This window comes from Phalangium opilio, unplaced genomic scaffold (assembly GCF_054372755.1).
Source record: "Phalangium opilio isolate 3A_F unplaced genomic scaffold, DU_Popi_V2 ptg000077l_1, whole genome shotgun sequence".
In the NCBI taxonomy this organism is placed as follows: domain Eukaryota; kingdom Metazoa; phylum Arthropoda; class Arachnida; order Opiliones; family Phalangiidae; genus Phalangium; species Phalangium opilio.
The window spans coordinates 3,269,291-3,285,811 of record NW_028324185.1 but is presented as its reverse complement, the minus strand read 5'-3'; the positions used below and the strand labels follow the sequence as shown (position 1 = coordinate 3,285,811).

At 38.5% G+C, this 16,521-nt stretch overlaps 1 protein-coding gene across 1 annotated transcript; it reads right to left on the bottom strand.

Moving 5' to 3' along the window:
* Positions 1-10,154: 10,154 nt before the first annotated feature.
* On the bottom strand, positions 10,155-12,009 carry LOC149656805 (uncharacterized). The gene is made up of 4 exons (XM_089844637.1): positions 11,484-12,009; positions 11,136-11,413; positions 10,894-11,063; positions 10,155-10,821 (listed from the first exon to the last, which is right to left on the bottom strand). Exons 1-4 carry the CDS (start codon positions 11,959-11,961, stop codon positions 10,155-10,157), a joined length of 1,593 nt encoding a protein of 530 aa, XP_089700763.1. The 5' UTR covers positions 11,962-12,009.
* Between the last annotated feature and the right edge of the window lie 4,512 nt (positions 12,010-16,521).

Below are 16,521 nucleotides of genomic sequence, written 5' to 3'. Positions count from 1 at the left end.
AAATATCTTCATTCTGATTGGCGATGCTGTGTTTAATATACTATTCGGTCTATGTGAGGGTGATTCCGTGGTAGTAACCCGAGGTATCAAAACTATTATAGACGCAAGTGTTGCTAGAGCACATGGTTTGGATAAATATCACGTTGATATTGAATCGGTCACTTTGCATGTAGAATAAAGAAAACAATATACACGTGCTTCTTCAAAGCAAAAGCTGCTGTAGTCAATGAATCATTCCGATAATGAGGCTTCGGGTCATAGACAATGTCTGCGATCATCGATTAAGGCCTTCGAATTCAAAACGCTTTGCTTGTTCTGTGGTCAACTTGCCGATCAAGATAGTAGATAGTTTAAGCTTACACCTCCAAAACGCGTAGGGGTACGTGTAGTTCAAATATTTCAGAATTGGCGGGTTTTTTACCCGTATCGGCCCCCAAGGTCCGCCTGTCTCTCTCTCTTTTTTTTTTAATGTAGCGGGAGTTTTCCTGAACTTGGCGTCCTCTATGGATGAGGTCTTGACTCTTGGGGGTTAACCCCTTAGCAGACGACGACTCGGTGAGTTTGAATTAAATTATCCGTTGAGATTCTTCTTGGAGAGTTGTCCTTCGTTTACTTTTGCCTGTCAGCCAGTAAATTTATTTAATTAAAGAAGACCAAATTGACGAAAATTTGAAGATATGGTGATATTTTTATTAATTTCTTATGGAATTTAAACCATTTGAAGCTAGAGTTTTCTACTTCTTGGTAGTTCGGTTGAAAGAACAAAGAAAGCTAAAGAGAGCTAAAAAAGGAAGAGGTTTGTTAAGGTTCCTAGGTTGCCTTTTCTAATTTTATTCCTTTGTATATTGACGATAATTTATTGTTGTACGCTTCCGAAAACGACTTGGATGATGTGGAGGAGTTACTAATTTTGGAAGTGATTAAAAGTTCTAACCCGGCACCGTATCGCCAACGTTTTACGCTACTAAATTTATCGGAAGAGTTCTGTAAATTTAACTTCAGGTTAGGGTTTCTTGAAAATTTATTATATGTATCGTTATAATGTAGCACATTTTTCAACTGATGACATCTATAGACTTGTGGATTTGTTAAGGCTACCGGATTTTATCATTTGCGAAAACAGAACGAAGTCAGATAAAGTTGAGGCGTTTTGGATTTTGTTGAGGCGAATGGTGTATCGCAATCGCTTAGGAGACATGTGCCCCTTATTTAACCGCTCTAAAGCTGAGCTCTCTTACATATGCAAAGCTACGATGAATTATATTTATAATCGGCACAAGCATTTGCTTTAGGATTTGAGAAGACAATGGCTCTTGAAGGAAGATTTAAAACGCTACGCAAAGGCTATTGCAGAAAGAGGAGCTCCGCTGAAAAATTGCTGGGGTTTTATTGACGGAACGGCCAGACCAATTTGTCGACCAAAACGGGATCAAAGGCTGTTCTACAGTGGACATAAGAGAATTCACGCTTTTAAGTATCAATGTATTTTGTCACCTGATGGAATTATTGTGAATTTGTTTGGACCAATTGAAGGCAGTCGCCACGATTCGCATATGCTTCGTATTAGCCTAGTATTGGACTTCATCCAATAGTAATCATGTATAAGTTATTTAATTGTATAATGCAAGTCGGCATTTAATTATAATTTAGTTTAATAAAGTATGAATAAAACAGTAACTACGTAACGTTAGTAGTTTATTCTTAGTATTAGCCAAGGCTTTTATGGCCACGTGGGGCGAGTATAGTAATATCGCAAGCGTCGTTACAATATTTAAACAGAATTGGTATTAATTAAACGTAAAAACATTATAAAATAAGAAGACTGAGAATTGGATCCCCTTAAACCACGAACCATGAGTGTAAGTTTGAATCCATTTTTGGTAACGTGGACTTGCGTTCCTTTCATATTTACCAACGATAACTTTTTTTTTTACTTCTTTAAATAGGCTTAGTAGCAAAACCACTGCAACACTGAACAGTGTGTTACATAGTTAACATAAACCAAAATTAATATCATTTAATTAATCAAAATAGTGTTACTAACGTCTTTAAAAAACGCAACCTAAAACCACAAAAGCTACGTTCGTATGTCAAAAATTGGGAATGCATGTTAAAGATCCAATTTAAAACAGAATTTGAATTTAAATAAAATAAATTTGTTAAATGCAAGAATCTGTATAGTTCTGTTCGTCATTATTTCCTTGAAAGTTATCACTAACGTTTAATGTGCGGAGGTTTGATCATTAAGCTTGGTTCTAATCAAGACATTTTTGATTATTTATATCTCGCTGCTCTCACAGATAACAATGTAGTAATTGATTAATAATTAATTTGTTTATAATTTATTTGAACCTACCGACAGTATTCTTTTATCCCAAATAACCGAAGTTGATGATGAGAAGACAAATTAGACAAGTAGAAAATCAACTTTACTGTCATTACAAATAATGCTAAAACTCGAAGGAAGAGGATTCCCAGTTAAGGTTGTTATGTAATAGCCTAGCGTAAAGTTTAATAGATGGCGCTGGCGGATGATCACGTGGTACGGGCGAGTGAGCCCGAGTCGGAAAGAGATAGAATGATCATTATACAATGTGCTACTGACCTGTTAACAATAAACTAAATTAGACTTTATAAAGTGTTACTTTATTAATCACAACATGGTGATAGAGGTGGGATAGAAGTGACAAACGTACTGTATCACTCCGCTCAATAGATTAGCGACGAACAACGATCCCTGGACTAATAATAATGACAAGTTTCAAAGGCCCAACGCACTTTGTGCCAGGCGCGGATCCAGCCTCGGCCTGGCGTGAGTATAAAGAAAGTTTTGAAATCTATGCGACTGCTGCGAATTTAGGCATAGAGACTGTATCTCGACAAAGAGCCACGTTTCTGCATATATTAGGCCCGGCTGGCCGACGCATATATAACACGTTAACGATACCTGAAACTGGAGATGCACTAACCCTACCTGTGATTTTTGCCGCACTCGACGCTTATTACGCACCCTATAAGAATGTAACCTACTTGCGATACATGCTGTTATCGACAACACAAACTCAAGCACAGACATTTGATGAATTCCTTATTGACGTGCGGACCAAGGCCCAAAACTGTGAATTAGGTACTCTACATGATGACATCATCACTTTAATGATTGTTAAGGGTGTTAGATCCGAAATAATACGCAAAAAGCTTCTTACAATACCGCGTTTGACATTACGTGAAGCAATGCAGATATGTCAGGCTGATGAAAGTTCCACCGTTTATGCCGGGGCAATGTCCAGCCATCAAAATCGAGACTCTCATACACAGCCTATAAGCAACATTGATGTCATTCACCGACAAAACAAGATGAACGCCTACCGCCCTTCGGGTCGCACCCGCACTCGGAGGCCACTCACGTCACAACCACGTTATGGACATACTCGTTTCTCGGGACGCCATCACAACCATTCGACTCAATTTCGCCCCGGGCCGCCCCACCATTTGCACCCGTACAACACATCACCACGCTGTTCTCGATGTGGCACCTCTCATGACAATCGTCCCTGCCCTGCCCAGACTACTTCCTGTGTGCGTTGCGGTATTCGCGGCCATTGGGCTAGCCGCTGCCGGGTTACTCACGCTATACATAGTACACATCCTTTACCAGTGAATGAAGATTATCAACGACATCAACCGCCTGATATGTACTATACAGATTATGATACAGAAGATTCCAATGACACCGAAGAACACTACGATCCCAACGTGCCCATGGAGCCCTTTTGGGGACAGAACCAGGAATACACTGATGATTACGTCACATACAGCCTCACATTACAGCCGCTTTCGGCAGGGAATCTTCCTATTCCGTCCTGCCTCACTCTACATACATTGGCTCAGGATAAAGATGAGATATATGATCAGGTCTATCTGTATGACTCCCCTACCACTTTCAAAGTGGATACGGGATCGCAAGTAAATATCATAACGGAACAGATGTACAACTCCCTTCCGGAACGACCACCAATCTCGCCTCCCTTGCATACAATCACAGCCTACTCGGGTCATATGGTCCCAATGATAGGAGTCACCATGATACCCTGTTCTACACTTAACGCCAAGGCTACATTTCCGTTCTATATTTCAAGAGAATCCCGCACTCCCATCCTTGGCGCCAAGGCTTCAATGGGATTAGGGCTGATTTTCAGAAAGCCGCCAAATGGACAAATACTCCCATTGCCCCACAAGGATATGATTACCGCCAACGTTGACTCACTTCTGATTCAACCTCAAGCCGTCATACAGCAATATCACGAATGTTTTGACGCCATAGGACAACTCCCAGGTGAATATTCCATAGAACTCAAACCTAATGCGATACCATCCATTTCAGCGGCCCATCAAATACCTTTTGCATATCGGAACGCAGTACATACTGAACTTCAACGTATGCAACAGGAAGGTATAATTATCCCCGTTACGGAACCGACAGACTGGGTCCACCCAATGGTGGTAGTACCTAAACCAAGTCCAGATTCAAACCAAATCAAAGTCCGTATATGCCTGGACCCCAGGAAACTTAACACTTCCATAAAACGACAACCATATCCTCTTCCGACCACACAGGAGATATTTTCACAACTGCGGGGAGCTAATATCTTCACCGTATTGGACGCTCAGAGTGCCTTTTGGCAAATTAAACTCACTGAAGAAAGTTCCAAACTCTGCACATTTGCCACACCTTATGGACGTTTCCGGTTTACCCGTTTGCCTTATGGTATCGTCACAGGCACTGAAATTTGTCAACATGCAATGCGCTCACTCTATCCTACGAGAGACTTCCCTAACGTCTACATTTCTACAGACGACTTCCTAATTGCCGATGCTGACATCACACGCCATACAGATACTCTCATAAAAGTATTTGATCGCGCTATTACGACGGGATTGAAGTTTAATTCCACAAAAATGCAATTGGCCGTTCCTAAAATAAACTATCTGGGTCATATCATAAGTGCCGTGGGCATTGAGGCTGATCCTAAGAAAACCACCGCCATTTGCTCCCTTCCACCTCCACGTGACAAAGCTGCCTTACAGAGTTTTCTAGGGATGATAAATTACATTGCTAAATTCATCCCTGAAGCCAATCAGCACACGGCACCCTTGAGAACACTATTGAAGAAGGAAGCGGTTTTCACGTGGGAGCCAGACCACCAACAACATTATGACCAACTTAAAAAATTCGCCTCTACAACACCGGTCCTAGCATTTTTTAATCCTCAAGCTCCAATTATTCTCTCCGTTGACGCAAGCCAGATAGGCGCAGGAGCTGTCTTAATGCAAGACGCGCACCCTGTCGAATACGCGTCGACTTCTTTCAATCTCACCCAATCAAGATATGCCCAAATCGAAAAGGAACTCTTGGCCATCGTATTCGCATGTGAACATTTTCACTACTATGTGGCCGGCACTCCTATCACCGTCCATACAGATCATAATCCCCTTATTGGACTTTCGAAAAAACCGCTCCATTTAATATCTCCACGCTTACAAAGGTTGCTAATGAGACTTTTTCGTTATCAAATTAAACTAGTATATGTCCCAGGACCACAATTGCATATAGCGGACATGCTATCAAGAGCCCCGCAACAACATCAACTCATTGATACGACTAATCTAGAAGGACCACACACAGCAGTTCATGTCATCACTGCCATACCAACAGACGAACTAGCGCAATACAAAATGGCCACAAATCAAGATGAGACCTTAGTAAAGGTAATAGAATTATCACAGAAAGGCTGGCCCCGCACTGTGAAAATGCTCGCCCCTGAAATGCGGCCTTACTGGCCACACCAAGAAGAACTTTACACGCAGGACGACCTGCTGTTTCGAGGAGCTACCTTGGTAATCCCTAAAGCTATGCGGACGCAAATCATGAAGAAAATACATAATACACACCAAGGTATCAACTCCTGTATCGCAAAAGCAAAGATCAATGTTTTCTGGCCATCTCTTACTCGGGATTTAACAGAGTTCATCCAAGCATGTGATATATGCAACAACAGAGCGAGCGCAAACCAAAAACTTCCGTTAACACCTCATCCGATACCGACCCTACCATGGGAACTTGCCGGCATGGATTTGTTTCAAGTGAACTCTCAGAAGTACATATTACTGGTGGACTACTTTTCTAAATACATAGAAGTACAAGAAATGTCTCTGACAACTACACAAGCGGTCATGGTCTTTCTGGACGCTCAATTCGCTCGTTACGGCCCCCCTCAACGCATTATTTCGGACAATGGTCCTCCTTTTAATTCTGCCATATTAAAACAGTTTATGCTACAATGGGGAGTGGACCATGTGACATCTTCGCCACATTACCCTCGATCCAATGGTATGGCTGAACGGGCCATTCAGACAATAAAAAACTCCCTTATTAAGGCTCAACAGGAAGGCAAAGGCCTACAGCAGGTTCTTCTCGAATATCGTACAACGCCAAAAACCAACCTACCTTCCCCAGCCGAACTTAGTATGGGACGCCGTCTAAGAACTCCAATGACAACAACAAACTATGCCCTGGAGCCGCACTATACGCTCCGAGACACACGGCACCAACTTCGAAAGCAACAAGACGATATGATATCCCAGTATAACGCAAAAGCAACAAAAATTCTACCACCGTTACATCAAGGACAACTTATACACTATCAGGCTAACCATAGAAACTGGCTCCCAGCTAGGATTATCGAAAAAGGGCCCGAACCTCAATCTTACATAATCCTAACAAACGATGGTAAACAGCTGCGCCGAAATCGGATACATCTGAGACCAACCATAGCCCCGACAATTGACCGGCCTATCAGTAAAACGAGACAACCAATACATACTGAACAAACAAGCGATATAAGTATGGCACAGACAATAGTGCCATCGAAACGATTGCAGCGGACCACTCTCCAAATAGAAAATCCTAATGGCAGGGAAACAGGACAGATATCGCAGACAAATGAAGAAGTTCAGCCAACAAACAGATTACAGACACAGGACAAACCACAAAGTCCACAACAAATATCATTACCACCATCACATGAACCAAACCTAAGGAAGACCTATCCAACAGTGCCAGGAAACTCACCACGACTCGCACCACCATCGACAGCCAATTTGATGTCCCCAATGGCATGCAAAGGACCTCCTAAACAACCCGCGTTCACACCACATTTATCATTAAATAACGCAGGCGACACCATTATAAGGACAAGAAGCGGACGGATAACTCAGCCGCCGCTACGTTTTAAATAATATAGAAGAAATTGTAAAAGCGAAATATTAATTGTAAAATAGACTAGTGTATGGTATATTGTCAAAATATTAATGATGGAATAAGTTAGAGATTTTAAAATGTATTTGTAAAATATTGGCAGAGAAAGATGTTACACAATGGCTTTAATTTTAAAGATTCAGTAAAAGATTTTAAAATGTATTTGTAAAATATTGGAAGAGAAAGATGTTATGTAATAGCCTAGCGTAAAGTTTAATAGATGGCGCTGGCGGATGATCACGTGGTACGGGCGAGTGAGCCCGAGTCGGAAAGAGCTAGAATGATCATTATACAATGTGCTACTGACCTGTTAACAATAAACTAAATTAGACTTTATAAAGTGTTACTTTATTAATCACAACAAAGGTGTACCCAGGCCAAGCGAATAAAAGACTTGGAGAAGAAACTTAATGATTGTAGACTTGAAATATCCGAAAAGCAAAACTTTGAAATAGCTTCATTAGTGTCACTAATTAACAAAACTGGCAGGGATGAACCTGAGGGCATATTTAAAGAATCTAGCTCCTATAGTGAATCACTTGCGGAAGCTATGAAAAAAATCATGGGACATAGATAGTAAAGAAAACTTAAATGAATTGAAAGGATTATATTGTCAGAGACCCATGGACAAAACTAAACGTAACGCCTGCAAAAATAATGCAACAAGACTTGGTACTAAGCGAACTATTTAACTATGCAAATCCAATGGTTGGTAAAGGTGAAAAGCCCCCCCAGATAGGGAAGAAGTAATGGGATGCTATGAATATTTAGCAGCTTGTAATAAAATATTTGAAAATGGTCTTTTATCAAAGCAACGTGTAGACTCCAAAGATTCTGCCCCTATCAAATCGATGCTTGAAGGTTTAGTTTTCTTTAAAAACTGGGCAACAGAGCTAGTAAATTCTTAAGAGGACATTGGGATGAGTCCCATGTTTGTATCTTGGCAAACGTGGGAACTTCTTCGAATATCGATTTACGGTTTTAAAGGTTTTGTTGAAGATTTTAGCGCTCGTAATCCCGATCACTACATTTACCCGCAGCGCATAAGTGCTTCAGAAGTTGAAACTATTTTCAGCTAGATGAAGTACATTACAGCAGGAAAGTTATCAAGTATCAACTATACCACAGCAAGACGCGCGATGTACATAAAAAATTGTACATCAACTGGACAAAACGCTGAAGCATGCTACCGAAAAATTGGATTAGATAATCTTGAAACCTTTTGATTTTTTAAATAAATGTTTGACCCATGTTTCAACAACATAATAAAGTAATTTTTAATACTGAAACCCATCAAGTCTCTTCTTTTTTATTACACGACCACTAGTTGTACTAATTTGTCTTGATTTTGGACTAGTTTGACAAGATTTTGGACTACCAAAAACTGTAAGGTTTTCATATAATTCTAAATGGTTTTCATATAATTCTAAAAGGTTTTCATATAATTCTAAAAGGTTTTCTTATAATTCTAAAAGGTTTTCATATAATTCTAAAAGGTTTTCATATAATTCTAAAAGGTTTTCATATAATTCTAAAAGGTTTTCATATAATTCTAAAAGGTTTTCATATAATTCTAAAAGGTTTTCATATAATCCAAGCCAACTTTGCGGTAAGATGCCTCTGCATTTTGAGAGGTTTTTGTGCACCCCTTAATCAATAAGGCTCGTCGCGCGTTGCTATAGTTTAAACTTGTTAATTTACCGGCTGTTACATATTTCATTTGGCTGAATAGAGTTTCTACCGCAGAGCCGTTTAACCGAAGAGGATAAATGTATTTTGAAGGATGGCGCGTCGTGAAATCTTGCAAGTAGTCAATGAAACCATAAATAGATATTCGAAGAAGCTCAAATGTTTGCCATGCAAGAAACTTGGGGTTATTTGTCATTTTCTTACTATCAGTCATTCGTTCAATCGCCCAATTTTCAAAATACTTTAGTCCATTTAACATGGATCTTATGGGTGGCGACTCTAGGCTATAAACTCGTTCCTTAGAGAGCAGGCCTTCTTCAAATATGTCATGACACGCTTTTAAAAAGTCATAGCAAGCCATCACATTTTCCCTGTCATTTGGGACGTCTTCAAACGTTGGATTGGCATAATTGTAAAGTTCTCCCATCACTTCCATTTGTTGCAAGATTCTAGCTGGGGTAACATTTAGTTTCGTCCAGGAATCACGGTCAATATGGGATTGCAGAAGACGCTTGACCTGAACCAATTCGCCACTGTCCCTTCTGTCATCTTCTCGCTTTTTCATTTCAGCAATTTGTTTCCACCCAAATCTTACACCTTGTTTTGTGAAATCTCTAGTTCCTTCATCTTGGGAATGATTTAAGGCATTTATCATATTCTTTAGTTGGTGGCTTGGGCACACCATCCAATAAATCCATCTCTCCTGGACACACCAATTTCTTATTTTTGTGCTGAACCGGAAATTTAATGATCCATCTTCATTCGCAGAAGGTTCGAGGGCTTTGCTGATACCTAAACTTTGTCTTAGGGAAGAAATGTTGCTGCTCCCTCCATCGCAAACGAAAACTCCTACCTCCAACCCTACAGAATGGAATGCGAAAACAGTCTTCAACAGTGTGCTAGTTATAGCTGCATGAGTGACTGGCTTCGAAAACATGAAATAGGGGCCTATAATGTCAAAAGATGTAGTGGTGCAGCGCCAAAGATATTGAAGAGCATATTCAGCTTCCAAAACTTCCGAGAGGTTTCTGACTTTGTATAAATCTTCTAAAGACGCATATTCATTGGGATCCATTGCAGCCCCCATGAATTCACCATTCGTTGAATTCCACATTAATTTTCCAATGATTTTAACCTCATCAAAAATCTATGCGCCTTCCTTGACAGGATTATAATATTCGGGGTGATCTCCAACGAACTCATCAAACCTTTTGGATTCCTTCTTGAGGTGAACAAGATCGATTCCTGGCTTACTTTCAATCTGTCTCACTTTGGCCTTTAAGGTGTGAGTACTTGGTAATTGCAAAACGTCAAATGATGCAAGAGCCTCGTACGCTGCAGGTGAACGAGAATAGACACTGAGCGCAATTCTATAAGTAAGTGGACTCCATCTGTTCCCTTGCGATCCTTTTCTACATTTTTCCTGATCATTCAAAAAGTCATTTTTTGTTGAGGGTTGACTGTTTAGCTCCCATGCTTTTCTTAATGCCAATCCAATAGTCTTGTTTTTTTTCATGGCTTCACTAAATATTTGATCCAAATCGTTACGTCCTTTCATGTTAATTTCAGCAACGATTTTTTTCATTTCCCCATCGTGTTCTTGGTTTAGTTCCAAGGAGGTCGCTATAAGTTTGCTTTCTAGATCCTTTACTTTTCGAACTAGTGATGATCGTTTGCGTTTACTTTGCAACAACCTTTTTCGCTTGGACTTGGGAGTCAAAATGGTAATCCTGCATCGTGAATCAACAGACTGCCTCTTTAGTTTGGATCTCGGGGTGACTTGTTCTTTTTTCTTTTTGCAATCCGTCATGTACCTGAAAGTAATGTGTTATGTTATTCCCAAGTCAAATTCAAGCTCCACAGCTTGGTGGATTGTAAGCTTTTACCAGTTAAGGCTACGACAATTTGTACATTGGTACAGCCTTTCCCGAATTTTTTCTTTAGCAGCATTGGGTGGAGGTACAAACCATACAAAACAATCAGTAGCTTGATAACGCTCAAATGGATAAACATGTTTTTGAAGCTTTTTGGTATATTCCATCCCCATTGCTTCATCCTATTGGAGAGATCCATTGTTTTTTAAGTATTAAGTCACATTTAACAATGACAACATTAGAGTTCATCATACCTTCCTTATTCCAGTACAAAAAACGTATTTTTTATCCAGTGACGCCATGGCATTGGTGACTATTTCCACATTTAGGGTTTGAGTTTCAAAATTGTAGTACTTAATTTGTTCTACACCTTTGAAAAGTGTCAATATTGACAAGGTTCCATCACAAGAAAACAACAAGCGTCGCGGAGCATCATAATAATTTGCTACAGCCAGTAACCCATTCTCCTGGTAAATCTCAAGGTATTCCACAAGTCCATTATGGTCTTTTAAAATTCTAATAGAAGCTCCTGCTAAGCATATAATATGTCCAATTATTCATCAATTATTATTATTGCGAGGTAAACAAAAGGATTTACATACCTTGACTTAAACTCTCTGTAAATGTTTTTAAAGCTAATATGGCTGGAGAAATAAGTTCTAATTCATTGAACGTCGTATCAAACGCAGTGGCTTCTGTTGAAATTGATAGAGCTCGTCTTCGTTTGGGTCCAAAACTGTCATCGGCTGTGCAAGTCTCTTTATCCAAATATAACTTTCGTTTACGACTATTTTCAACTAGGTTTAAACTATTAAAGCAATTTATTTCTTCCCATTTCTGAGATGGTACGTTAAATCCAAAAATCTCCGTTTGAGTTTCAACATTTCTTATGTTTAAACCAAAGTCTGTCTGGATTTCAGCGCTAACTTTCACTAAGCCTTTGCTCTTTAACTCACTGGCGCTGGTTTCATACGTTTGTACACCAACATCTTCTTTAAATACTACATAAAAGTTACACTGAGTTTGCTGGTTTTTGGAAGTTATTGCATCCAATTGCGCTTGGCTTTTCTTCCGTGGCATTATTTGCTTTATTAATTGTCTTATTATGTCAAAAGATTGTAGAAACCGTTACCGGACTCACTGTAAAAAAAATGCAAGAGCCAAGAACCCGATATTATGACCCATAGCCCATTCGATCCGCGCTCCCGGTCCCGGACGCTGCGCTGCTCGCGCTATAGCGCTATAGCGCGAGCAGCACAGCGTCGTGATGCGCGTAATCGAGTGGGCTATGTATGACCACAGACGCGATGCTTAACTAGATGACCAAGTTTTCTTGGCTCTACTTTGTGAGAGCCTTTTTACGCATGTACCTGTGCTACGGTCGTGAATGTAATCATACGCGGAGGGGGGTCGGCACTATTTTGAAATGAAGCGGGGATTCTCATATTACACGGCGCGAGGAAGAACCTATGAACTGTACTTTTTGTTTTTATAGATCTATATACTTTTGCTTTAGTATACTTGAATTTTGATCTGATTTCCCTTTCACTTACGTTGAAAACATCAGGTGCAGTATCTAATTTAGAAATTTCAAAAGCGCTTATTTTATACTCTTCGTAAAATACCCTTTAAAACCATCGACAATATTATATTACAGTAAGATATTAGCATGATTTTATAACTGTCAATAAGTATGCGGGGGAAACTTTATCATACTCTTGAGGTACTATTAATTGCATTTTGTTGCATAATCGTCAGTTTCATAAATTTCAAAACAGGCGAATAATATTCAAATTCTCGAATTTTCGTATGCCCATTTGACTGAACGATAGATGACTTCAGCATAAATCTTATGACTATTTCTCGAATAGAATTTCAAGGACTGAAAAACATACTTCATGTTAAGAGAGTGTTTAAAATAATCCTCCATGATATTGTAAAATGACGCGTGTTTCTCTATCTCCCACGTTTCCTGACAAGAAATATTGAACGTTTAATTATCATCAGGCGACCAATTGTTAAGAACCTCACCGTAATGGTCGACGCGTTTACACGAGTTTCTTGGGGGTACCTAATATAATTAATTCATTTTCCATCAATCATGACATTTTTGAAAGTTCTATACCTGTATTTAAAATATCGACCATTTCCAAGAAATTCCATTTCGTTTAGCGCCATTTTGCTTTTGGGGTCCACTGAAATCCTGGAGCTTTCAACCCGGCACCTTCAAAGTCAGTAATGAGTTGCTGAGAGATTTCTCATTGTTCATAACTACCAGCGAAATAATAAAAAATTAAGTAATGCATCAGTGAAATCATGTTAACTGCGCTTACTGTTAACCACTCTGTCTTTTAAAACCAAATAGCGAAATTTGAAATAATACAGTTGAAGCTTGATTCTTTATAGAAGTAAATTCATGCCAATTGTTTCCTTTTCAAGTAGCGCCTTACACCCAGCCAGTCTGATCAATATGGTTTCTATTCTAATGTTGGATCTAGCCTACAGAGTAGTGGTTGTACTTTTGATACGGTAGAGGTAGGACGTGTGAATTCCTAACAAACAGCATACGGACATGCTTACGTAGATTCAGTATTGATTTGGCATAATATTTCGCTAGGTTTTATATCATTCGCTAAACCTTAATACTTTATAATACTTTACCCTTCTTATGTTTACAGTGTGGTCAAAAAGCATAGGAATATGTTTAGGTAGGCTCAGTATTGATTTGGCAAAATAATTTGCCAGGTTTTATTTAATTCGCTAAGCCTTAACACTTTAATATTTGAACTTCTTACGTCTACAGTGTGGTCGAGATCAGACCAACACCTTCCTTTTTGGACAGCCCCCAATACTGCCAACGGATGACGTCACTATATTAATTTATACAGGGTGTATATAGATGTTTGGAATTAATTTATTATTGCACACAAGTGATAACGAGTGAACAAAAATATTCGATGTGCTACCATTGTGGTGGAGGCACTCTTCAAGACGACTGTCCATGCCTTGTAAGCACTAAACTCATGACACAAAAGTGCAAGTAAATGTTTTCAGTGATTTTCTCATCAAGATGAATTCGGTTTCTAAGAATGGCCACCCAAAATTTTACCTTCCATCGAAATTGATGTTAGTGATGTCGTAACCAGTGAGAATTTTGTTGGGCCTTGTAATGCACGTTATGTCGGTTTACCGTACCATCCCTGTGGTCGGTTGGCAAATTTTAAACAATTTGTTTTAAACTCTTGTTTAAAACTTGTTTTAAACAGCCATTAAAAAAAAATTTGTTTAAAACGTTTTAAACAAAAAGTTTAAAACATGTTTTTTATGGAGAGATATTTCGAATATTTTTAACTCTTTTTATTTGAAAATGAGCGAAAAGATTATATAACAGAAATAATAAGATTCAGTCAAAACCTTCCAATAACTCGACTGTTTCATATGTGTGTTTAATTGTTTGGAAACCCTATCAGTTGATTTATTCGTTACCAATCTGTCTTGAAGATTTATATTCTGTTAAATGATTTTTTGTAAAATAATGTAATAATAACTATATGCATCTAAATAAGTAACCAATGTAACCTCTAAGCCTAATTAATTTAAATGTATTTCTGTAATTTTGTACAAACTTTAAAGTGTAACTGCATTCAAAATTTGTATTCCCTTATCTATAAAGATCTTTTTTTACCTCTTTCAATACCAAGCAAAACGCGCCTCGGTACTTTCCCATCTTCTTGGAGGGTCCCATGGCTCATCGGTTAGTAGTGGAAAGTTTCTAAAAACACTTCCTGAAGCCTCTCTTCAGTCCTTTTCATGACCATATAAGGTAAAATTTTGGAGGCACAAGAAGCTACTGACCAATGAGAAATGGGCACCCCTTTTTTGAAAATATCTTGGAACTCTAGGAGAGAAATGCTCGTTTTAAAAGACGAGCAGTTGCAAACTTTCGCTAGCCCTGTAAACTTCGGGAAACCTCTCTCTCCTCCCGTCTAAGGGACCCATCACGGGATGGGCGAATTTATAGAACCTTTTTTGTAACTCGTTTGAACTTTAATTATCTTAATAAACTTAATATTTTTGTTTTTATTTAAACTCGAGTCCATGAACATTTCATAGTAAATTATACGCCCAATCGAACCACCGAAGTAGGTTTAATTTCTCGCGAAATTAGACCCAAACCTTTAGATCTTTTTCAGTCGGGATTTAAAGGCGATTCACCCTAGTTCTCCCATTTGAGCACCCTCGACACCAAACTTCCCATCACATATTCAAAATATATGATTAAGGATAACTTATTTTGTCGTCTACTTAAAACAAAGCAACAACGTTTCTCCTATGTGGTTTCTCTACACTGTTGGTACATTTTACTGTTCTTAAGTGATTACGCGTAATATATAAAGCCAGGCCCTTGACAGTGCTAAAATTAATACCCTTAATCCGTAAACGGAAAACATGAAGCGCCTACAAAGTAATTAGAGGTGGTGATGTTTCAAATGTATGATGAGTTCTGACCAAGAAACTCTGAAGTACGGAAGCGGAAATTCCTTAAAAGTGGCCAAAAAAGAAATCAAGCATTTAGGCATTAGAGGTTAAATGTATAAATTCATGCATCACCCTCATTTTGAATCCGCTATATGAAAAATTACATTTCCTTTTGAAAAGATCGCTTGCTCCTTTTAAACAGTCAGTAGAATATTTCAGATATTCAATATTGGTATCTCTCAACACGTACTCCCTTCTAAATAATTAATTTCATGACAAAATATTTTCGAAAAATCTAATTTTGTTCGTGTTTTTAACCATAAAAACTTTGTTTTTAACAAAATTTTGGCCAATCCTGGCAACGTCCCTTTCTTAGATCTTCAAATCCTAAAGTTTAGAAGCTCTTGATTTTGGTGTTTGACTTCGCAGTACGTGTTCGAGGTCCATTAGTCTAGGGGTATGATACTCGCACTGGATGCGAGTGGTACCGGGTTCAAATCCCGAAGGGTCCAAGTCTTACAGCTTTATATTAGGCCTATAAATTTAGGAGTTTTCGATTTTGGTGTTTTTCTTCTCAATACGTTTTCGTGGTCAGTTGGTCTAGGTGTATGATACTCGCTTTGGGTTCAAGTTGTCCCTGGCTCTAATTCCACACGGTCAATTTCTGACACCTTGAAATTTTGAATTTTAGAAGTTCTTGCTCTTTATAAACAGTCAGTAGAATATTTCACATATTCAATATTATTCTCTCAACACGTACTTCCTTCAAAATAATTAATATCATAAAATAATTTCGGAAAATGTAATTTGCTCTTGAAAAACCGTAAATATGTAATTTTTTTAATTAATTTGGAGGGAATAAATCGATTAACCATTAAATGAGTTGATTTAATTAAATAGTGATTAAGGATTGACTTAATATAAACAAAGAAAAATTGATATATCGGAACTTCAGTCAATTGATAAACGTCACTCTCATCGTTTGTTTTTTCTGTCTTGGTCCAAACCAAGACCCTTTTTTTGATCAGGTAGGCTGTGAAAATAAGTACCCTGCTCTAGCGGCAGTAGTGGCTTAAATGGAGAGCCGCGAATATAATATTTCGACTATTAGAACTGGAAAAGTGATTTTAAACATGTTTAAAACTAGTTTTTTTTGCGTTT